Source organism: Maniola hyperantus, chromosome 15 (assembly GCF_902806685.2).
Source record: "Maniola hyperantus chromosome 15, iAphHyp1.2, whole genome shotgun sequence".
In the NCBI taxonomy this organism is placed as follows: Eukaryota; Metazoa; Arthropoda; class Insecta; order Lepidoptera; family Nymphalidae; genus Maniola; species Maniola hyperantus.
This window is the reverse complement of record NC_048550.1, coordinates 4534246-4559118: the sequence shown is the minus strand read 5'-3', so window position 1 is coordinate 4559118 and position 24873 is coordinate 4534246. Positions and strand designations below refer to the sequence as shown.

Below are 24873 nucleotides of genomic sequence, written 5' to 3'. Positions count from 1 at the left end.
GAGGTTAATCTAGCATCAGAAGTGGGATACGATATGGCTGAATTGTGCCTTTTCTAATGCAATTGTACAAGTTTCAGAAATACCGGCCAATTCGGATGGCTTTGTGAAAAGCCATCAAAGATGTTCCAACAGGCGTTGTGATGACTGACGTCCACGAGAGGTACCACAATGGACATTGGATACCCTAAATCTGGAAATCTTAATATGAAAATATGGTATGAAAAAAAAGTGAAAGTGAATTAAAACTTTTTTGCAAGACAATTTTTCAGGCAGGTAGGCCTTAGAAAGTTTTATTGCGTAATCATGGACCTATTAATACTCTGTGTAATGTAGTAACACAGTTTCATAGTACCTGTCGTCATTTTATTTGTTTTAAAACTAATTGTATTATAGAAATAAAGATGTGGGTACTAAATAAATAAAATTTTTGCGGGTAATTTTGTGTTCAGTATAGATGTTCTGTTTCAATGACTCAGATTAATGTTTGAAGGTGTTTAATCGCATGATGTCCCAGCTAGTAACACAAATCGATATTACGTAAATTAATGTTAAAAATTTTGCAGGTAGTTAGTTGGTATGAAATTTTTATTAAATGATCATACGATAAAATGTGGTTAAATGTCAGACTGACCGAGCGGTGAAAAACTAAAGCAAGTTTGTCAGTAAATATTTACTGATGATTAATTTGTGTTCTATTTTAATTTACGTCTGACGTCTAGCCGTATATTCGTAATTTATATGATAGTGATGTTGACATTGAATCATTGAATATTGTTTTACGAGTGATGAGTCATCTTACTTTTTTTTAGTTATGTTCTTGAGGCATTTCCTATGTAAGTACTTCGAGAACGAAGTACTTTTCAGGTTGGCCGAATAGATGTATATAATTTATTTATGTGTTACATAATGACAGAGAGAAAAGAAGGAAAAAAAAGAACCAAAAAAAAAAAAAAAAAAAAAAATTTTTTGTTGTAATTTTGTTTCAAATTAAGAACAATACAGAAATACATATTGCATCATTCGTTAAATATTGATGATTCATTGATCAGAAACGCGATTAGCGTGGCCATTTTTGTAAATTTGCTATTGACTTTGCATCGGAGTTCTCACTCGCGAAACGTAGAGATGAAAGATTTGTAATACCTACCTACAATAATTAAGAAATTTTGTTGGAGTTTATTTTTGTAGTTTTTATATAAGGATAGGTTAGGCTGCTGATGTCTTATCCTGTTGCTATGCCGCTAAGTCTAGTAGCTACTGATTGTTTGATGTCATTGTTTTTTTATATATACCCACCGTTATGTAATGTGATGTAATGGAGCTGCCAATCCACACTTGGCCAGCGTGGTGGACTATGGTTAAACCTGAAACTTAAATTTAGAATATTGGAATTTAGAGATTATTGACTACCCACTTGTGTTTAATATTTTTTAATGCCGTATTTTGTTGTTTTGTTTGAATAATACTTTTGATTTTTTGACGTTTTTGATGTTTGAAGTGTTTAACTATTTTTGATATTGATTACTTCTTTGCCGATCTTTTTAATGTAAATTATTTTTGTGGTATTTTTTGACATTTTAGTTTTTGATACCTACCTTTATGTTTTTATTTACGATCTTTTTGGATTTTTATATTTTATTGTGGAAAAATGTTTTGGTATTTATTTAAAAAGGAAGGTTGTTGGCACATCATTGGATGTGGGAAGCAACAAATGTTTTTGTATAGTCCAAGGACTGATTGCAGATAGACAAAAAGAGATTGAATAGAAAATATTTTTGAAAGTAAATAACGATAATTAGATAAGTTTACTCTTTGATTATTTTTACTTCTTCTAACATAGTAGTTAGTTTTGTTTTGATATATCTTACATATAATTACTTTTTATATACCTACCCTTTGTTTTTGACTTTGGTACTTTAGGAGTAAGAGTCGATGGTATTTTATTATTTTTGCAAAATTATTAACTTGAAATTGAAAAAAAGTTCTTATGATTTAACTTATTTTGAAATATTAATATTTTTGTAACTTTTTCATTTTGATGGTTCTTTTTTATGAAACATATTATTTTAAATTCTGATAATTTACAATTTGTTCAGTTGCAATTTTTCTTTGTTTAATATTCATCTCTATATTTTATTGGAATTTATTTAAAACTTTGATCAAATGTTCGATCAATGGGAAAATTGTATAGTGATATATGGATCAAAACCAATGGTGTTAAGGGACAATTTTATGATGGTTTACGATGTTGCCTTAAAACTAATGGTGTTGAAGGATATTTTGTAGATGATACTTTAAAACGTTGGAACCAACGGTGTTGAAAAGTATTTTTATAATATCGCTTTAATACCAGTGGTGTTAAAAATATTTTTTGATATTGGTTTAAAACCAATGGGGTTAAAGGATATCTTGTTTGGAAACATTTATGTGCTGTGGCGAGAAAAATATTTCTTGTATTTTTGAGGGTAAACTGTGTGGTAATTTTGTATGTCACACACATGTTTAAAATGTTTTTTTAAATTTTGTTGGAAGCCACAGACATGTTGTTTAAAAAAAAAAAAAAAAAAATGTTTTGATGTTGTTAAAAATTTACTTTACGAATTGTTTGTTTTTATTTTGTTGCTTCGAGAACGAAGCAATTGTCAGTTTGGCCGTATAAGATAAATGGTTAGAGTTGCTATTTATTTCTTGAAATTGCTACTAAACTCTTTAGATTTTGCTTAAGAATTAATTCTAAACCATTGACATTTTATTTGTAAACAGAGGCACGTCAAAATGATAGACAAAATACTACAGACGTAACAGATAATATATAGCAGCTAATCCAAAGGTCTTACATGGTGAAATTGATTTTATTATATTTTAGAAGTAAAGTAATTGTAGATTTAAATAGAGTATAATGTGGAATTTTGAAGTGTATAAATTTAAAACTAAAGTTTAATCTCTATTGTCGACTCTATTGAATTTGAGTTTTATATGGTATCATTATACTTATGGAAAGGGTAGCCAAAGGGCTATAAATGGCTCTGCTTTGACGGTAGACATCATTAATTTTCCTATTTTTAAGAAGAAGCTGTGACATACCTACAGGTACGAATATTGTTGATTTTATATTTCTATTGTTGTACTGTGTATGTTGATTTATGTATTGTTCAAATGTGTAATTGGTATTTCAAAATAGACACCACCGAGTTTTTTCTTGCCAGTTCTTTCTCTCGGTAGATAATATGCTTTTTACGAACTGGCGGTAGATTTTTCTTAAAGGAAATAATAAATTATTTAATGATAAAGCAATAAGTAATGGTAAAGATAAACTTTGATTTGGAGGGAGTTTTTCCCTGAATAAAACAGTTTATTTCCTTATACAATCTTTTATTTTGTCTCCTACCTACAACCACGCCCTAGCTTATTGATAACGAACTAAGGTTTAGACTCTCAGTAGGTTGATTCCTGACTCTATTGTCTCTATACTTCTGAGGTTAATCTAGCACGTGCGGTCATCGACCCGAGCAAAAGAGAGCTTGGAACACTTGCATCGCTGTGTATGAAATAGAAAAACATTCTATGTAGTTCAATCGATCAAACGACCGTTCCATGAAGTGATTTTACAATCATAAGTGCGATAATTATTCACTTCCGTGAAAATCAGTAGGTATACGGAAATATACCTACCTATCAGCGCTATTGAGTATTGATCTTGAATCTTGATAATAATTCCTAGTTGATGTAGCAAGATTGTAGGTACATATGTACGAAAATTTAAAAATATTTTTTTGTGAAAAATCGTCTGTGAAATAACTGTGAAGAAAAATATAACCACTTCACTTTTCATTTTCAAATGAAAATTATTTAAAATTGTCCATCGCTACACTGACTACCACATACCTAAACTTCCCATAATACGAATAGGTAAGTACTAGTAAATGGAATGATTTTACCTAATTTTAGCGCAGTGACCATGACCCTAGCCCTAGACCCCAAGGTAGAAATTCCACCTACATGGAAATATCTGCGATGCCCCTTTTTTCTCCTAATTAAAAAGGATTTCAGGAGATATTTTCCTACTCTTATCATCATCATCATCACTAACATTATAAAAGCGAAAGTTTGTATGTATGTGTGTGTGTATGTTTGTTACTCTTTAACGCAAAAACCACTGGACGCATTTGACTGAAATTTGGAATTGAGATAGCTTATACCCTCACTTAATACATAGGCTACATTTTATCCCGGAAAATCAATGAGTTCACGCGGGATCAAAAACCTATATTCACGCGGATAAAGTCGCGGGTAGCATCTATTTTGATTAATCTCTAATATAAAAATGAATCACTAAATGTGTTGCTCATCGCAAATCTCGAGAACAGCTGAACCGATTTCGCTAATTCTTTTTTATAATATTGATAATTTTGATAATATTCCTTGAAGTACGAGGATGGTTCTTACGGAGAGAAAAATTTAAAAAATTTGAATCGTCTGTTAGGCGGAACTAAGTTCGCCAGGGCAGCTAGTAAAATAATATGAAGATAGATTTTAGGTAAGTGTCCACCCAGTCCCACTCTAGTTTTCCCAGTCTAAGTTTTCAAAGAAATATTTAATAATGGCTACATGATTCCTGGTACCTATTGACAAAATATTGTGCAATCTATAATCTCTGCGTTAGTCATAGGCACATGGTCATACGGCTTGTGTACCGTACCTACTTTGCAGATCTAAACGACCTCCGTAGCGCTGTGGTCTTATTTGTGGTAGGTCCCGGGTTCGATGCCTGGCAGGGGTATGGAATTTTATAATTTCTAAATTTCTGGTCTGGTCTGGTGGAAGGCTTCGGCCGTGGCTAGTAACCACCCTACCGGCAAAGCCGTGCCGCCAAGCGATTTAGCGTTCCGGTACGGCCGTATAGAAATAAAGGCATTCCCTTTCCAGGTTGTGTGCGGAATCCCAGCAAAATAATGCTGAATTTCTGGATTTGAGTTGGATAGATTTTTAGTGCCTAACGTCGTGTAATTGTGATTACAGTCAAGGGCTAACCTGTATCTGAATAAAAAATAAATTAAAAAAAAGTGTATTTGACCTGTAGGTATGTAGTATGTAGGTACGTCCGTTTTATGCAATGTCCGTTCGTAACTACTCAACGGCTCAATCGATTTTCAAACGTCATTAAATTCGTCGAAGTCGCAATGAGCGGGACACATAGCTAAAAGGACTGCTATTGGATCCCAAAATGTTTAAATGGTGACATTAAAATAGAAATCGCAGTGTTGGAAGATCCGTGAAAGGAAGATCTCAAGCGAGCAGCTGGGAGCCGCTGAGTACCTAAATATCCTTGCACGATGACCATCTCCAGGAATCTAATAAACAGGTTCTTGGTGAAAATGTTACGACCGTTGTAACAAAAATAAAAGTCAGGAATCAATTTCTCGTTTATTAATTTTATGCAAAAGCCGCATACAAACTATTACAAGAATTCTCGTCCGAGGATGTGATGTGAAATAGCTTTTGGCCCATGTTCCTTGTCAGTTGTCACTCTCACCAGAATTCTCGAGATCATCTATAGCTTACCCTGGGCCCTGGGCTACCCTGAATACTTGTTCAAATACTCTGTAGAAGTATGATTGTGTAGGTGACGAAAACTGAGGTGATTGAAACCAGAAGCGGGTAGTCGAGTCGCATGAAGTTCGGCATATGAAAGTTTATTGGTTGCGAATTAACCAAGGAGCGGAATTCGTTGAACGCTGCTAGCATATTCTCATCTAAAAATAAATAAGTAATAACAATTAAAAGTTAAAACCTCTGATCATGATGCACAGGTCCCCTCTAGAATGAGAAGGATTTAGTGCCCCAGTGCGGATTAGCAGACTTTAGACACCTTTGAGAACATTGTGGAGAACTCTCTGACGTGCAGGTTTTCTCACGATGTTTTCCTTCACTGATATTTAATTGCTTAACGCACATGACTCCGGAAAGTTGGCGGAAATCGGGATCGCCCCGACCTCCCGAAAACTTCATCAAAACTTCTCAACATCAACCATTTGAATGATTCATAGTTCTTACTTACAATACAATGAGTGAAGAGATCCTGTCAATAAAAAGTCAAATATGTAGGTATAAAAATATGCTTGCCCAGATTTCTGTTGATAATAAGATGTTCAACCAGAGAAATAACCCTCTCTCTTTGTCTGTACGTATCTTCACAGTGATTCACGAGGCTCACTATCACTATGGCGGAAGTCAGCGATCGCCAAAATGTCGATATTGCTGGATAGAAAGCGTAGGCGTAGCCTGTGTGCTAGAAGTAAATAAGAGAAAATGTTTATTGTGCATGAGCTGACAAAGCTGATCAACGAATTGCGAAGCTGAATGGGTAGGGCACATAGTTCGAATACCCGATAGACGTTAGGGTCCCAATGTGCTAGAATGGCGATCTCGCACCGGAAATGCTGCGTTGGAACTTAGAAGAAAGACCCCTACTACGTATGGACAGGCGACATCAAACAGTCGCAGGGAGCCGCTGGATTCAAGCGGCGCAAAACCGTGGCGTTCGGAAGTCCCAGGTGTGGTGTGGTGGGGTGGGGCTTTCGGTTGATAATAATGATGATGAGCTGACGTGTGGCCGCGTAGCCTAAAATATAACAACATATCAATCGTTTGCGATTGTTAAGCAAGGTTACCCAAGTCTCAGAATACCTACTGTACCCAAGTCGGTAACTGGATGGGTGTCTGACTTTGGAGGCCCCATTTTGGCGTTTTCGTTTTCTCCGTGTCCCAGAGAAACACTTTGAGCCATTAAGCGTCTTAATCTCATTCTCTGTGGGGTTGCATGCGAAATAATCTGGAACCCCACTGCACTACTATCCCAAGAAAACTCCTACCCACACTACTGACCCACAGCAGTAAGGGACGCGAGACCCACATCAGTAAGGGATGTTAGACCCACAGAAGTAAGGGATGCGAGACCCACAGCAGTAAGGGACGCGAGACCCATAGCAGTAATGTATGCGAGACCCACAGCAGTAAGGGGTGCGAGACTTACAGCAGTAAGGGATGTGAGACCCACAGCAGTAAGGTATGTGAGACCCACAGCAGTAAGGGATGCGAGACCCACAGCAGTAAGGTATGTGAGACCCACAGCAGTAAGGGATGCGAGACCCACAGCAGTAAGGGACGCGAGACTCGCAGCAGTAAGGGACGCAGAGAGAGATAGAGACAAGTATGAGCTGAAATATGAAACTACTGATAATAATTTAATTGCCATTACCAACCTGTGTTCCCATTAAGACCCTCACAGTCAAATTAGTGAATCTCACCATGTCAATAAGTAAACTTAAGCAGTTTAATAATATCTGAAATACGTAGAAATATTAAGATGTAGGTATTATTGAAAGGTAACCCGCAGGTTGTTAGTGGGCATCTTACCCTCATTCCAAAGATTTTATTGATAAAATTGACTTGCTCCGTCAGTAACAAATAACATCTGCTCAACAATTTTACATCACAACAGTTCATAAACGTAATACTCTTTGAAGGGTACAATTTAGATGTCGACGTCTTGGTTTTGTGAGAGTAGAACCAATTCTTCTTCATGACAGTGTCTTCTATTTTCGGACAGCAACTCAAAGAAGCACAATAGCACTCTTGGACCCAGTCTCCTATAACACGCAACCTGCTCCCGATATGCATCACATGCAAAGTTAGATGCAAATTTGTAAGGATCTTTATCAACATGTAGATGTAAGCCAAAGAGAAACCAAACGTTTCGACCCATCCAACACCGATGCCCCAAATGATATTATCACATAAGGAGCTCGAGATCCACATGGTAATAATGCAAATAATCGTTTTGATCAGCCGTCTTTTTATTCTACTGTAGTATTTCATTCCGAGCATCCCATCTATATAAGCATATTGCCTAATGTATTCGTAGAACACGTCCGATCCATACTTGTACACAAAATATAAATCGACCATGTATTGGAAAAGATCGTATACCATTTGAACCACATCAGTATACTTAACCGATATTAAAAGATCTTGGTAAAAGTAAATGAATTTGTAATATAGAGTGAATAAATTGATACAAGCAAGAAAGACTGCTGTTATGGCGCTCCTAATTTTGGCCCAGTAGGACGGCGTGAGCTTTGTTGTATCTTTCGGACAATGACAATCTAATGAAAATATCTTCAGAAGCCAGCTCAATGGAGAAAACGTGTTGTATATTTCTTGAACATAATCTTTATACTTAATATCGTCAGGAAACATTTTTTAAATTAAAATTGTAGTAGGTGCATAAGTATAGGTAAAAGGTAACTTTTAAAAACTATGACCATGAGATCGCATGGATGGACACAAAATTACAAAATATTAAGAACCTACGGAATATAAACCCTGTTATGGAATTCAACGATTGTCCAATCACTTTAAGTTACGTGAATCATTAATGATACTAGTAATTAAGTTCGGTACATTATCACCTAAATAATTAATCAATTGTCTCCATAGCGTGTTGGAATAACATTGTAGTTCAGCTGTAGGTAGTTATTATAATAACTTATAGTATGGTGTGGAATTAGACTTGAGCTTTTATGGTTTATGCATATTAAATATGCTAAAAGCGCGTATACTTAGTAAATAATTAATAATGCACTTAACAGCTGAAAGTATGTTAGGCTTTGAATAGTTACTTTCCCATTATTAAAAAGTTTTGCTTCAATCTAAATATTATATAAAAGGAAAAGGTGACTGACTGATTGACTGATCATTTTATACCCGGCTGAGTTTGTTGTGGGCTCTTCTCAGACCTGGGCGCGTTTGGAACCCTCGTAGCTTTAGTTTTAAGTTTGCGTTATAATTATCACCACTATATTATCTTACAAATCTAACACTATACCAGACAATCAATACGAGTAATTTATTACCTATTTTGAATAAATCATTTGACTTTGACTTTGATCAATCAACACACAGCTCAAACTACTGGACGGATCGAGCTGAAATTTGACATGCAGATAGCTATTATGACCTAGGCGTCCGCTAAGAAAGGATTTTGGAAAATTCAACCCATAAGGGGGTGAAGTTGAAGTATGGATTAAAAATTTGTGTAGTCCACGCGGACGAAGTCGCGATCATAAGCTAGTCCATACTAATAAAGTGTGTCTATCTGTTTGTTAGGTACTTTTCGCGGCCTATCCGTTTAAACTGATTTTGGTGACATTTGATCCCGGTGATTGGCATACCAATCTTTAAGCTACTTTATATCCCGGAAAATAAGAGTTCCCACTGGATTTTTAAGAAACCCAAATCCACAGTATCTTCTAGGCAAAAAAACTTTAAGAGCGTTTGTCATGCGTTTGTGCACTCATTCGTATTCGACTAGTTTTCGTAAAAATACGATATAAAGTGGAATTCATACAAATTGTACGTGCGCTTGTGCTCCTGTGTGCTGTGTGTACCTTTGATTTATATTTTGACGGATCCGTATAAATAAATACGAATCAAGTGAGTGCACAAGTGACGTTTTGTATTTAGTTCGTATCGTCGTATTTATACGGATCCGTCAAAAATCAAAATACGAGTCAAATGAGTGCATAAATAAGCCTATAGGTATGCACATTTTGTATAACGGCCATTTCGAATCGTATATTTACGAAAACGAATGAGTGCACAAACTCCCTAAGGCGTGGCCTGCTCCATAGCTTACCTATCATGTCTATATACCAGCTACGCTGTGGTGTGATTGCAGCGAAGCACGAGTAATCTACTATATCTACTTACCACCTATATTTAAAAAAAACCGGCCAAGTGCGAGTCAGGCTCGCGCAATGAGTGTTCCGTACTACAGTCGTATTTTTTCGACATTTTGCAGGATAATTAAAAAACTATGATACATAAAAATAAATAAAAATCTGTTTTAGAATGCACAGGTGAAGACCTTTCATATGATACCCCACTTGATATAGTTATCTTACTTAGAAAATTGAAAATACTAATTATTAGTTCATGACCACAATTTAATTTTTTTTGTGTGACCCTAAATTCACGGTTTTCAGATTTTTCAACAAATGTCAGCTATAAGACCTACCTACTTGCCAAATTTCATGATTCTAGGTCAACGGGAAGTACCCTGTAGGTATCTTGACAGACAGACAGACAACAAAGTGATCCTATAAAGGTTCCGTTTTTCCTTTTGAGGTAAGGAACCCTAAAAAAAAAGGATTAAGTGCAAATCGGCTAACTTGTATCTGAATAAATAAAAAATAAAAAAACGGCATCTCATTGGCACCAACCCCAAAAAATATTATTATTTTTAGTGTTTGTGGTAAGGTATTGAAGTCAGTTTTTGTATTTTGTAAAAAAAATTAAAGTACAATTTTGACAATCTTGATAATGTTGGCCGATTCAAACTGGTGTCCCAGTTTTATAATAGTAATAATAAGCTCCCGTCCTGGATGAAGTAATATGTGAACGTTCTCGGCTTGGGTGTCCTCCGCAGAGCAAAAGATGCCAACCACTGGCATTGATACATATTGCTGAGGCACCTGTCTCAGATTCCCAAAACTGAAAACTTGTTCTTTGCCTATATCAACCAGTTGTACCAGAGCTGTCTCATTTTCACTATATACTTTCTTTATTATGCCCCGTTTATATTTATTGTCATTGCGGTCATTGACAGAAACTACATCACCACATTTAACACAGGTTTCATCAATTGGAGCTTCCTTTTTTGATAGTCGTGTAAAGGTGTCACGCTCATCTAAGTACTTCCTGTAGTCGAGTACGTCTGCCACATAGAAAGCATCGAGTGATTTACCTGATAGAACTCTGACATGTAGTGTATCACCAGTTTTATATTTTTTGAAATCGTAGTGTGCGACTGTTCTTGGAGCTTTTGAAGTTGTGGGCTCCCTTACATTTAACTCTCTGTGTACATACCCTAGTCCAGAGTAATTTGTCATTAGAAGCACATTTGCAACGTCATCCAGTACTCCATTCTTGTACAGTTTGATTGTCAGACACTCAATAGTTTTCTCTACTATTATCATTTTGCCATATACTCCGGCAAAAAGTTTGAAAGCATCAATATCTTCCTTCCCCCAATCATATCCTCTTGGGCCACAATTAGCGAGCTTACATCTTAATGCTAGAGGAGGAACTTCCGATAATAACTTATCACATTTCCAGATTCGATCCAGAGGTACATCCTTTTTATTAAATCCATAGTCTAGAGCATGTAAGGTACATTTTATAGTATCTCCAGCTCGATCTATATGACTAACTTCACCTCTAGCATATTTTGGGTTCCCTGAATCTCTCTCCAAATTAAAAAGTACTATATTTTTCACATCCACACTGCAATGTTTTAGTACTGGCTTCATTTTTTCAATTTTCTGTACAGCAGCCCTGTTTTTAGTTAGGCGGGTGTAAAATAAGTGAGGGTTGATTGTATATGTTATATCCACCCAATGGTCTGAATTTGCGTTGAGTGGGTTTATTTCAATACTATCCACTATCTCTTTAAGTTCTTCCATAGTTAGGTATCTGTGGACAAATACAAAAATAAACTTTAATTTTATTCTCCTATTCAGGTCTGGCAGGTTTTATTGATAAGTCATTATTATCATCATCATCCATATCAATATTATGTTATTTTTATTATCAGGTTATTAGAACCTTAGCCCTTAACCAAATCCTTTCATGAGAAACACAATTTTGCTTGACTTGAAGGGGTAAGTACCTGGTTAGACGAATTTTAGTTTCAATTTGACAGTAACATAGAATATAAGAATAAACTGAAGCGCGAGAGCAGCGAGCGCAATTTTTAGGTTTCCGTACCTCAAAAGAATCCTTATAGGATCACTTCCTTGTCTGCCTGTCCGTCTGTCATGTCTGTCAAGAAAACCTATAGGGTACTTCCCGTTGACCTAGAATCATGAAATTTGGCAGGTAGGTAGGTCTTATAGCACAAGTATAGTGAGGAGTCATTTTGTATGGGCCATAGTTCCTTATCCTTAAAACTTAACAAACTTTGTACAGGTATTAAAGTCATGCTCAATCAGCCCATGCATAAGAGAATATAATCACTACGCCCATGCATTCATAAAATCGCTGTACTAGTAGTTACCTACGCTCTATGCAATAATCACAAATAAATCTATGCGTTATAATACACATCTCGCTAAGTTAAAAACTAATTTATTAGCAGTTTAGTGAGAATAAACATAAAGTACCTACTCACCGGCGGGAATTATATCATGAATAAATCCTTTAAATTATGTAGGTACTCACTAGTGTCCTTATACCCGTATTAGTATATTATCTATGTTATTACCTACCTATGACCTACCTATACTTAATAATTTAAAAATCACAAAAACAAAAAAATCTGCGTGCGGAAAAAAACGAAACGGAAAACCACAGACCAATAACAGGCGGGATAAAGCTTTACTCTAAAGGTTTTTCGTATAGCAAAATTTTGTATGAAATGGATGACTGAAATGAACACAGCAGCGTCCATAGAATAATCCACCAAAACTGAGGGGATTTAGAAACTGACGCTTATAAATTATTAATATTGGAGCGTAGATAGAGTAATAAAGGTAGATACAGGAATGTTTGCTTTCTCATTCACAATAAAAAGAGAGCACAGCAGGGCGATTGTCTAAAACCTGCATCAATCATTATTACAATCTCAATTGTTCTGATTGGCTGAATTTGTGCGATTCTTGTTACAACAATGCATTGTAGCCAATAGTGAGCGAGCGTTAACCAATCAGAGATGATTGCGATCGTGACATTGTAGCTGTCAAACAACCGCGGTAGGGCCACAGATAAAGTTACTTATGTGATAAACAGAGACGCAGCTAACCTATTTTTTGTCGTTATGTCGTTTGTGTTATAATCGTGTAACTGGTTTTTTTCTAGAATACACAACTTTAGTTGCGAAACAAACTTTGAGAATTCGTGGCGTATAGGTATTTCTCATGAGTTATTTACTTTCTAAATAATATCTGTCCCGGCTGTACTCACGTGTTTAGTCGACGTTAGCCCGACTAGTTTCGAACCCATCCGGGGTCTTTTTTCAAGGGAGTCCGTTCGCGCACGCGCCGCGGTTTTGACTGCGGGCCGCGCGTGCCGCTTAGCCTTGTCGCACTACAAGTCAAGGCCACTCAAAGGGCCACAGAGGCACACAGAGTACACTACGACAAGGCTCTCTTGGAACTTGAATGACTTTGACAGGGGGGCGCTGTTGGAGAACAAAAGCTCAGAATATCAGAATATTCAAACAAGAACAAAGGGGACACTTTACGGCAACGTTAGTTCCAATTTTTGCCAAGCAAGATGGCCTTGTCGCACTGTACATTGAATATACGAAAAGAGCTAGAACCCAGAACTGTAAAAATAACACTATAGCCTACTCTGTGGAAATCTTTTGGATTTTAGACGAGTAATCTCATGGGTCTGTGGGAGTAATAGTATATTATCTATGGTAATAGTGTGTGATTTTTGAGTAGACGTTTTATAATTACTTTTTATGTACTTTCTTTTTACGAGATTTTATGTTATAAGTTATTCCTAATCAAAAGATTTGTTTTAAATACACTTAAATAAGTTCTAGTGTATAAGTATTATGTAGGTAATTGAATAGTAAGTTGATTTCATTTAAAGTAGATAGGTACTAGTGTTGTCAAAAACTGTGTCTACTTATAAGATATTGTGATGTACCTTGAGAAAGATTACCATGTACATGGAACTCTTGCTCTACATGAAGAAGAGCAAGAATACCATGTATTCAGGAGATAACGACAATTGCGACGGTCACGTCGTGATAACCACAAGTGGTAGAAATAATTTACAATAATTTGTGAATGTTGTGATGCACCTTGTTAGGTTTTTTACTTACTTACCATGTCATAATACACTGTCACGTTGTAATTAGCACAAGTGGTAGAAATAATTTACACTTTGTCACTGTTGCAGAGTACCTTTACAAGATGGGTGGTTGCCGTTGTACATATAGAAACTGTAAGATAAAGTCGGATGGGAAGACCCACATGTTCCACTACCCAGTGTTTGACAAGGTCAGATGTCACCAATGGCTAGTAAACGCTCAAAGACTGGATTTCCTTGATCTTAAAGTATCACAATTAAAGAACAGATGTGTCTGCCAACATCACTTTAAGGATGAGAGTTTTATGAACTTTAAGGTAATTTGCAGATAAATCCATACTAATATTATAAATGCGAAAGTGTGTCTGTCTGTCTGCTAGCTTTTCACGGCCCATCTGTTATACCGATTTTGACGAAATTTGGTACAGAGATAGCTTGCATCTCGGGGAGGGACATATGCTACTTTTTATCTCAGAATATCAAAGAGTTCCCACAGGAATTTTAAAAATCGAAATCGACGAAGTCGCTGGCATCACCTAGTTGTAAATATGTTACACTTAAGCTCTTTTTAACAAATTCCATGGGATAGACCAATGAAAAATAATTATAGTGTTGTGTAGACAGACATAGCCTGGAGAGGCCTAGTTGTGTAAGTGTGTATCAGTTGATCACTATAGTTATGCAATCCTGACCAAGGTTGGTAACTATATGGTCTTTTGGTTTCCTCCATGCTTGTGAAAGCATGTTAAGATGCCAGTCCCAATTGATATCGCTAACATCTGATAAAACCAAAGTTAAAGCAAGTGATATTTAATTGTTATACTGGCTTCCCACAGTCTGCGCATAAGGACTTTTAACAGTGTGTGTCAGTCTGTGTAGGTCTTGACATTCAAAACCATTTTAAACTTACCAACTCGCCACAGATTATACACACCATAGTGGACATGTTTGTGCTACCATGGACGATACCCTCCCCATAGTGCATCAGTGTGGGCTGGTCCACGCCTGTCAGCAATATTGTGTATTTGTGGGAAGCAAGTAGTATACTCCCGACTAGTTAAAGGCGCATGTCTGGGACCAAAAACTGGACCTACAAATAGGAATCCGATGTCTGAACCATCAGGCTATCCCTGCTTTTATTTCTTAAATGTTAATTATTTATTTTATACAGTGTAATTCAAAATTCTTTTGAAAACTTGTGAAAGTTAAACTGTTTTTACTGTAGTGATATGATGTGAAATCTGAAAACAAGTTCATCAACTTGAAACTAAAGCAACAAAGGTTTCAAATTCACCCTGGTCTGAGAAGCCAACTATAAACTTGTGTTTTTATTTTCTTTTCAATTACATCACACAAGTGTTGTTTACTACTAGTTAATTTTTAGAGTACTTAACACAGGTAATAATTATAAAAAATATAATTATTTTTAATATTTCAGAGAGACAAGCTTACTTTTGAAGCAGTACCAACAAAAAATGGTCCTTTTTGTGATCCTATTAAAGAGGGATTAGTAGAGTCTAAAATATATCCCAATCCTATACTAGTAGAAGATATAGAAAATGATTTTGATATTAATGACAAAAAATCAAACTTTTGCTTAAAATATTCAGAGTTCTTGACTAACAATGAATTTATAGACTCAAGTGCAAGATATAATCGAAATAATATTAAACAAATAAAAGATAATTCTGGGATAAATTTAAATATGCCTGTTATTACATCAATACAATCATTAGAATCAGTTGATACAACATCCAAATCTGAACAATACTTTCAGAATAAACAACCTAAAGTAAAAATTTTGTCTGAAAAGAGAATTAAAGATCCTATAAATATTGGGCTTATATCAGGTAAATTTGAGATTATATCACCATCTCGTCCTTTATGTTTGCCAGATAAAAGCAATATTTTAGCAAAGGTCGAAGAGCCAGAAATAACACAAAAAACATTGATAGTAGAGTCTGATATCAAACCATCTGAAAAATTTAAAATGGAAGTTCTAGATGTGCAGTTCGACCCTGTAATGGTGAATGCCGACCCAGTTCAAAATGATCAAAATAAAGCAATTACAGATAAAATAGAAATTAACATACCACCACCAAAAAAATCAACACCAACAAAAAAATTAACGCCAACAAAAAATAAAGTCACACCAGAGAGAAGTGCTGCCATTGAGAAAAAGAGAAAGTTTAATATGAAATTAAAAGACATTATAGAATCGTGCCTTGACAAGCTAGATGACCCACTAAAGAATTATGAAGTTTCGCCTAGTCTTATAAATAACTTTGAAAAGCCACCAGTCAATTGTGTAAAGAACGACACTAAATCATTGCGAAAACGTAAAATAAAGCACCATGCAGAGAAAGTTGTTCTTTCTCATCTTGCAGAAAGTAAGAGTTTGCCGAGTATTCAAGAATATACAATTGATTATTTAGAGGATAGGATGAAAAAAATGGAAAGTACTTTGCTGAACAAAACAGCACAAAACTCAGTTGTTTCTAATCCTGCAGAAACTAAAAGTTTGCCTAGTATTCAAGAATATACAATTGATTATTTAGAGGATAGGATGAAAAAAATGGAAAGTACTTTGCTGAACAAAACAGCACAAAACTCAGTTGTTTCTAATCTAGCAGAACCTAAAAGTTTGCCGAGTATTCAAGAATGTACAATTGCCTATTTAGAGGAGAGGATGAAAAAAATGGAAAGTACTATGCTGAACAAAATGGCACAAAACTCAGTAGTTTCTCATCTTACAGAAAATAAAAGTTTGCCGAGTGTTCATGAATATACAATTGCTTATTTAGAGGAGAGAATAAAAAAAATGGAGAGTACTTTGCTGAACAAAATAGCACAAAACTCACAAGAAATTATTGATTTAAAAAATACAATAACAAAAGACTCTTCCCAAGTTGCAAGGAAACGTATCAAGAGAATAGCTTCCACACAAACAAATGAAAATGAAAGTAGTTATAAAAAGTTCCTGTATCAGGAGATTTCCAAGTATTTAAAGCCAAGTTTAAACAGCATAATTTATGAAGAACTGTTCATAAGTAAATTTTCATGTGTCAAGGTAGAGAAGAGTCCTTCAAAAAAAAAGCGTAGAAGATGTATCTGATTTTTCAAATGTTAGTGTTAGTGTAATGTCATCAAAGTCAAAGTCAAAGTCAAATGATTTATTCAAAATAGGTAATAAATTACTCTTTTTGATGGTCAGATGTTGGATTTACATCTAATCTAAATCTTCTAAATATATGAAAAGAGAAGGTGACTGAATGACTGACTGATCTGTCAACACACAGCTCAAACTACTGGACGGATCAGGCTGAAATTTGGCATGCAGATAGCTATTATGACGTAGACATCCGCTAAGAAAGGATTTTTGAAAATTCAACCCCTAAAGGAGTAGAAAGACATTTGAAATTTGTGTAATTCACGCGGACGAAGTCGCGAGCATAAGCTAGTTTAATATATTATAGCAAACATATTGTTACTTTTAAGCATAATAAATTTAATGTTTTATCTTTTTTTTTTTACAAAATATACCTATAAGTCCCGCAAATTGCTAATGCGCGTAGCCGCGTTTTAGTGATGTCAGCACTAGACTGAAGTGTAACAGAAGGTGGGTCAGGATGGAGTAAATCAAATATAAATATTTCACTCAGAATTTTATATTCATTGAACACATGAGATCATCGCGTCGAGTGTTAACTAAAGTCTGCCCGTTGCCGGTTTAAACATCCGAAGTTATGTCAGTAGGTACCCTTATTATAAATGCGAAAGTGTGTTTGTTTGTCCTTCAATCACGTCGCAACAGAGCGACGGATTGATGTGATTTTTTGCATGGGTATATTTTAAGACCGGGATCGAAACCCCGACCTTCCGAATAGGAGGCGGACGTCCTAACCACTACGCTATAACAGCTCTTCACATCGCTAGTAGAGGTACGGGGAAGGAAGCCCCGCGCTAACTCAGTGCGGGTGTGGGGCGTCCCTCCACTTAACCCCCCCGATTGCCATCTCGACCTGTCACAGACTACATAGGTAAGAACTTGCTCTATAGTAAAAAAAATCTTTAAATAAATATTAAATAAAAATGCAGTCATAATGAAATTTTATTTTATTTTCAATTTAGTGAAAACAATAATTTCCAAATCGTTTGTCGGCCGCTTTTACCTGGGAAAACAAGAAATATTGGTTTAAAGACTTAAAATTTTAATAACAAAACGGACATGATAATATAAAAAGTGTCACCCCGGAGGCGGGATGGTAGGTAGTTAGAATTCGTGCCGATTTATTTTACCTACATCAAGAAAAATTATACCATCTATCCTATGTATGCGTGCCTATGGAAAATCTGCAATTAATTGATAAAATGAATAAACAAAGTACTTAATTAAATTGTACCTACTAGGTAGGCATTACAATAATAAAGACCAACTCACATACCTACATAGCTACGTACCTACCTTGTAATAATAATAAAATAAATTGGTCAAGTGGAGTTGGACTCGCATATGAAGGGTTTTGGTAGGTACAAGAAATAGGTAGGTAAATAGGTAACAATTTTTATGTGATATAACTACAAATTCGCGGTATCCGGATGTTTTCCTTGTGCTAAACTTTATAAGCCAGGGAATAAGTAGGCACCTTAGTTAGAGGGTTCGATTCCCTTGATGGGTTTTAACAGACTGCTCTGCCATACTGAATTTTTGTTAAAAAAAATCTGTGTGCCGTACGTATTTCAGTGAGACGTTACTTGCCTACTTGTTTACCTTAGAAGGAAAGCTAAAGTAGGTATAATTATACCTACACCCTAGGGCAATATCTCCAGTCGTAAAACAGCCACCTTAGGGCCTAGGGTGGCTATTTTACGACTGGAGAAATTTACATGAGGTAGCTAATTTCTGCAATAAAACTTGCTAGTGGACACTAATTTGGCCTAAGAGTGGAGCTAGCTTGGCGTGACGCGACGACTGTAAGTGTAAATAGAAGCATAAAATCCAGAAATTACAAAATTACCTATGGCGTAGGAGCAACCATAGCTGCAGCGGTCATTTTCGAAATGATACTGCCGGCGACTAAATTTCCATAATAAGATTGGGCAGAGGCAGCTATAGTTCCTGCACCGATGCCGGCACTACCGAACCCAAGCATTGGCGCCACCAATCCCGCGCCTAAGCCTCCTGTTCCGTAAATTACGGCGCCTCCGATGAGGTTCACAGCCAAAGCAGTGAAAAACCCCATGATTCTGTAAAAGAAAATACTTTTTTAAGCTCTGCTAATAACGATCACAAAATGGCGTGCTCGCTGTAAACACCGACACTAGGAAAACAGCGAAGTGTAGGTACAGCAGGCCACAGAACACGGCTAACCCAACCCAGTAAGTACCTACGCGACAGGTCGAGATGGATGGTCGGGGAGGGAACACCCATACACCCGCCCAGCCCCCACTCTAACCCGATGCGGGCAAGCGCGGGTGTATCGCCCCCGCCTCATACCCCGATTGCCATCTCGACCTGTCGCGGACTATAGGTATGTACTTTCCTAACATGCTGATTTCGCATTGACTGGAGAAACGATTACCGTGACGATAGTCTCGCGCACATTATCTACCCTAACGACACAAAATATAATAAAAATTATTACCAACGTTGTATGTCGGTAACACTTCACAAAATGCACTTGTATTGTAATTGTAATGCTACTGACTTGCGCAGTGCGCTCTGCAGAGGTCTCACAGCAGTATGCAGTATGCACTATCAAAGAGTAAATGATGCATTGAGCAGTAGAAGAGAAGAGGGGACCTATTTATACATGTTGGCGTTGTACCTACTTAACATATTTGTATATTCTCAGATAGTGATGTGACCTATAAACAATTGCGAATACTCGAAGTCAAGTGTATCTATTCGAAATTTTTATTTGTACCTTTTATTTTGTGCTTATTAAATCACTGAAAGACATTATTAGATAGTAGGTAGGTACCTAGGACAAGTTAGACATACCTACCTATTTGTTTTTAACATTAAGTTAGTATATTATAGTATAGTAATAGTATTATTTCTTATTTTGTTTTATGACAAAAGTAGGCATGATGTAATGCGCAGACGTACGCATTGAGGGTCAAACCTCTGTGGTTTTTTTACAATGCGTACTAAGTACCTACCTATTATATGTAAATTTTCTTGTGTGTTAATAATAAATTAAAAAATAATAAAAATTTAATAATTCAGCGGTTTCCGTAGGTAGATGAGTTTGACCACTAAGTCCTTACTGAGTAGCTTCGTGTACAACATTAATTCTTTTAGATGTTTTACGAGGTATTGTAGGCAACACAGAAAACCTGCCATCTGTCACCCGTGAGTGGAGGTGTGACAGTGGTAGCGGCGTCGGACGGACGCAGCGAGAGAAAAAGATGGACGAGATAAAAGTAATTAAGCGAGATATAAGTACTAGGTGATTAATTAAGCTAGATATAAACTAAGTGGATGTTACAAGTGTACCTGAATATAAGACTGTGGACATCGGAACTGCGTTTGATTCATATTAGGGTCATCCCAAGACTAATAAACCCGGATTGGAGGTTAAGTTGTTTATATCAGAAGATTGGATGTGATTCATGCCCAAAAATGCGGGTCTATCCTGGAAGATGTTAAAAGTGCCTGTACAAGACGCATAGCAACATATTTATTAGGTACTTATATCGGAAATTATATGAAGAAACCTACCTGAACGAATAACAAAGTGAATATGAAATATATACAAACTGCAATGGTGCTACACTATTACTTTGGGAGTACTTGAGTAGACCTGTATCGAGTTGGAGGGCTTGTCTCCAACGCAACTACTCAAGAGATTGGTTTGAGGAAAGCACCTTGCACTGTCTGGAACAAGCAGAAGTACGTAGGTCGATGGGTCCAATGCATCCATAGGTTGTATTGAAACGGTGAATCTGTGTACTTACCTTCTTACAGTGGATGTTCATTAAAGCATGGGTGAATATTAAGAGTGCCTAATGTTAGATTACTGCATCAAAATACCTAAGTAGGTATTTGATAAGTTACAATATTACCAATTGATACTTTTAGAACAGAGTAAGTGAAGGCTATAATTATTAATAGTAAGTAGATATCAGCATTATGACTTATTTGAGAGTTCAAAGTAAGGGATTATAGTTTTGTTCTGACCGCTTTAATGGATTATTATGTAGGGACATACCTAGCCCAAGATTTGATCTATGAAGTTATAAGTACCTAGTATTAGTATTAATTTCAAGACTGGATGCAACGCACCGTAGTACTAACACCTTGTATTTTAAAATCGAAATAAGGTAATAAGTGATATGAAATACTTTAAACCAAATAGGCACCTACCTATATTAAAGTAGAATCAAGAAAACAATTAGATTATTATGTAGGTAAGTACTTGATACATGAGCTAGTGTAGAAATATAAAAAATAGAGTTTATTTGCTAGAATGTGGTACAATTTGGTCTTAAATCTGTTTTGATCTAACACATTCAACCAATAACTGAGTGTGCAAATTATTACCTATAGTACATTATCATAGCATAATAAAATGTGAAAATTTAGAATGAATATCTACTTAACTTTATCTATCTAGGAAGTAATGTTAACAATATAATTTTATTCAAGTCTTAATTTAAATCATTCAACAATCATTTTAAAAAAAGAAATATGTACATGTGCTTTAGTTAAAAATAGAAATAATAATCTTACAATAACAATGGTCATATCTACATCAATGGGTCAATCAATGGTTTTAGTGCAAAATTTGGGTTATATACAGGGGTCTGATATAATCAAGTAGGTATGTACTTGATACTGGTGTCACTTAAATGAAATATTTCCGAGATTATTCAACTGTTACCATTTTTTTCATGTTTTGACAACTTTTCTGATGATGTCCACGACCCTGTGACCCCGACTTGACGATGAGGTCGACGAATGTGAGATGAACAAGTGGTTTTGGCCTGCATCTGTGGTGGAGAAGTGCACATAACCTTCAAGTTGTGATTGGAAGCAGTCATGTACCTGCATGGATCGGATAAGAACACAGTAACTCTTGGTGTGAGGCCTGTTGTAATGATACAAAAGAAAAAAAGCCATCCCGGCCTGCCTCATTATGATGGAGGCTGTAACCTCAAGGTATTGTTATGTAATACAGTAATAAGAAGGTAAGAAACATCTGAATACTACTATGGTTAATTGAGGCAAATCTAGTTTACCTAGTAACTAAAATAAAGTCTTAAAACTTTGAATTGAATAGTCTCAATATGAGTAGTTATTCTTCTTTAATTAAATAATTACATACTTAACTATACACATAGTAATATTTTAGTACAATTTAAGGATAGAATGCCTGAAATATGTGTCAGGTGCATGTGTTTTCATTACCTACCATTTAATGTAAGATTTTTGGATTTGGGTCTATGGTAGGCATGGTATGGTTGTGAGAATGATAGACAGTGATAGGGAGACTAATAGAGTCGATTGCCAGATGCACCCATTGAATACCTATCTACCGACTGAATAGTCTGTATTATGTACTGACAGACATAGATCAACCCGCAGGCCCTGCATAATCAAATATGATTTGAGTTCTCTACTAAGCTACTACTGGACATAAAGAAAAGATTTTGGAAAATTAGACCTGGGGTGGATCAGCTAAATAAATAATTAATTGGTCCACTAGATAAAGTAGGTAACATTGAACCTATTTTGAATCTGTAGGTTTACTTATTCGACCAAATTAGAGTTATTAGATTACTTTGAATACCTAGTAAGTATAGGGTATGAAATATCAGGTTTGAATTAATCTAACTATGTACATACCAGAAACAGAAAGACATACAACACTCATGCTCACGAAAGTAGCCATGTGGATGTTGGAATTTTATTTGATTCTTATACCAATAAAATTTATATTAAGTGCTAGTATGTACTTTTGTTCCGTTTGCTCACCCTTGTGGAAATTATAAATTACATTTGCTGCAACCACCATTTAAGGAGAGGTGAGGTTATGAAAGGAAAATGAATTGAATCATTATTATATTAACCTAAAGTGAATTTAACTGATCAGATCAGATGAAAATAAATAAATGGACTTGAATTAAAATATTTATTTATCAGCATAACAGTGGTTCTTTCAAATGTTCTTAGAGTTTTATAATTAAAAAAAGGTAAAATTATGTGAGCTATCACATTCATATAAAGTCACTAGTAGCTGACATCCTCTTATACTAATAGATGACATGCATTCGTGATTTTTAGAATTTGGAAAATAAAAATAATAATAAAATAAAAACACGTTTCCACTTCTCATGCTCGTAAGGTTCTATTTTACGCAGGCTATAAGAGGACTAAAGTGCGTTTCATGCTGTTATACACAAGGTATTTAGAGGTAAACAACAGTCTCTCTGAATGACATATGGATGAGAAAGAATTTATGTAATTTCTATGGTGCCAGTGAACTTTTGCACTTGTATTGAGGTTGCGACCTATACCTACCTACAAACTCATTACAGCACCCTCATTTAATCCCTATTCTTTTCGGTCAATCTATAGATATGTACTTATAGTAATATTATATTGTTACATTTCCTCGCAATCGAAGTGAAAATCAGTGTTTATAACTCGGCTCAAGTGGCTTGTTTGGTGCCCTTGTTGTACAATCTGCTTTCATAAATCAAAGCCTTTAGGTACTTACTACCTCGGAAAAACACACACTGAACAACAGGTTAACTACCAAGTACATCATATTTACTGTTGTTATTATTGGATTGGCTTACCAACTTAATAGATGATACTATCTGCTGTAATAATAGAAATTAGAAAGAAATACTAAGTTACGAAGTTCAATTTTTATGTACGAGTAAAGGAAACTTTAAAACATGTGTCTCTAATAACAAAAGAGAGTTACGAAGGTGTTATTAAATGAAGCGGCAATGACTGTGGCAATGTTATGTATAACAGGGTCTGGATTGTTGTATTTCTTTATATAGCCTACTAACACATAATTTTATCATATCGTTGTTTCTCGGGTATAAATAATGCACGAATAATTCGATCTCTGACTTAGGTTTAGATCTGAAATAAGAAATGAAATTGTCAGTATACAGAGAAGTGTAAATCTTAACCTTGCAAGCCCCATCGGATAAATAGTGGAGAAACGGATTCCCTACCTTTACTGCCCAAATTTTGACTAGCTATTTGACTTTGGAAAAAGGAGCTTATGAGATGCATATTTTTACTAAATAAATAAATTATTAATATAATTATTATAAACAAAAGACGGATTTGTCTCTTGTGTGTGTGCCCTTAAATTATATTAAAATTTCAAACGAGTTGCACAATTATTATCACCTGCAGACATTACACGTAGGGCGATTGTCTAAAACCTGCATCAATCATTATTGTTCTGATTGGCTGAATTTGTGCGATTCTTGTTGCAACAATGCATTGTGGCCAATAGTGAGCGAGCATTAACCAATCAGAGATGATTGCGATCGTGACATTGTAGCTGTCAAACAACCGCGGTAGAGCCCACGGTGAACTAAAGATGTTTACTACTGTAGATACTCCACAAATAGTTGAGAATATCGATTTGAGTGTTGAGTTCAATAGTCTCGATAACTAGTCTTTCAAATCATTAATCAAATTACTGAAAGCCATAAAGCAAATTAAGAAGAAGATTAATCAAATGAGATATTAAGGGAGCAAACACTTAGCGGGTTTGCCATAAACGTTGACACTATAATATTCATTCTATTGACTGTACACAAATAATCGCTTCTGGTGACTGTCTTGGGGAAGCTAATAAAAAAAATGGTGTTTAATATTGTTATGATATAACGTGTCATTGTTATGAATGTGATTATTATTTTTAGACTCTAAACGAACTGACAACCAGTGAATAAGAGAAAAGGATACCGACTTATGTATGGACTTAGTCCTGGTGCGATAAGCGG

At 35.6% G+C, this 24873-nt stretch overlaps 3 protein-coding genes across 10 annotated transcripts; 1 reads left to right on the top strand and 2 right to left on the bottom strand.

Moving 5' to 3' along the window:
- Nucleotides 1-5420: 5420 nt before the first annotated feature.
- Nucleotides 5421-10115, bottom strand: LOC117989221 (uncharacterized). Its single transcript, XM_034976556.2, has 4 exons — nucleotides 7417-10115; nucleotides 7263-7343; nucleotides 6124-6289; nucleotides 5421-5753 (listed from the first exon to the last, which is right to left on the bottom strand). Exons 1-4 carry the CDS (start codon nucleotides 8257-8259, stop codon nucleotides 5593-5595), a joined length of 1251 nt encoding a protein of 416 aa, XP_034832447.1. The 5' UTR covers nucleotides 8260-10115; the 3' UTR covers nucleotides 5421-5592.
- Nucleotides 10116-10269: 154 nt separating this feature from the next.
- Nucleotides 10270-12436, bottom strand: LOC117989024 (tudor domain-containing protein 1-like). 7 transcript variants are annotated; one of them, XM_069503308.1, is made up of 2 exons: nucleotides 12417-12436; nucleotides 10270-11535 (listed from the first exon to the last, which is right to left on the bottom strand). In XM_069503308.1, exon 2 carries the CDS (start codon nucleotides 11523-11525, stop codon nucleotides 10356-10358), a length of 1170 nt encoding a protein of 389 aa, XP_069359409.1. In that variant the 5' UTR covers nucleotides 11526-11535; nucleotides 12417-12436; the 3' UTR covers nucleotides 10270-10355. The 7 variants fall into 7 exon arrangements, with proteins under 7 accessions (XP_069359409.1, XP_069359406.1, XP_069359407.1 ...); XM_069503305.1 differs by lacking the exon at nucleotides 12417-12436 and adding an exon at nucleotides 12330-12405; XM_069503306.1 differs by lacking the exon at nucleotides 12417-12436 and adding an exon at nucleotides 12341-12380.
- Nucleotides 12437-13473: 1037 nt separating this feature from the next.
- On the top strand, nucleotides 13474-17405 carry LOC117989023 (muscle M-line assembly protein unc-89). 2 transcript variants are annotated; one of them, XM_069503287.1, is made up of 3 exons: nucleotides 13474-13641; nucleotides 13975-14201; nucleotides 15323-17405. In XM_069503287.1, exons 2-3 carry the CDS (start codon nucleotides 13989-13991, stop codon nucleotides 16997-16999), a joined length of 1890 nt encoding a protein of 629 aa, XP_069359388.1. In that variant the 5' UTR covers nucleotides 13474-13641; nucleotides 13975-13988; the 3' UTR covers nucleotides 17000-17405. The 2 variants fall into 2 exon arrangements, with proteins under 2 accessions (XP_069359388.1, XP_069359389.1); XM_069503288.1 differs by having other exon boundaries at nucleotides 13476-13630.
- Nucleotides 17406-24873: the final 7468 nt, after the last annotated feature.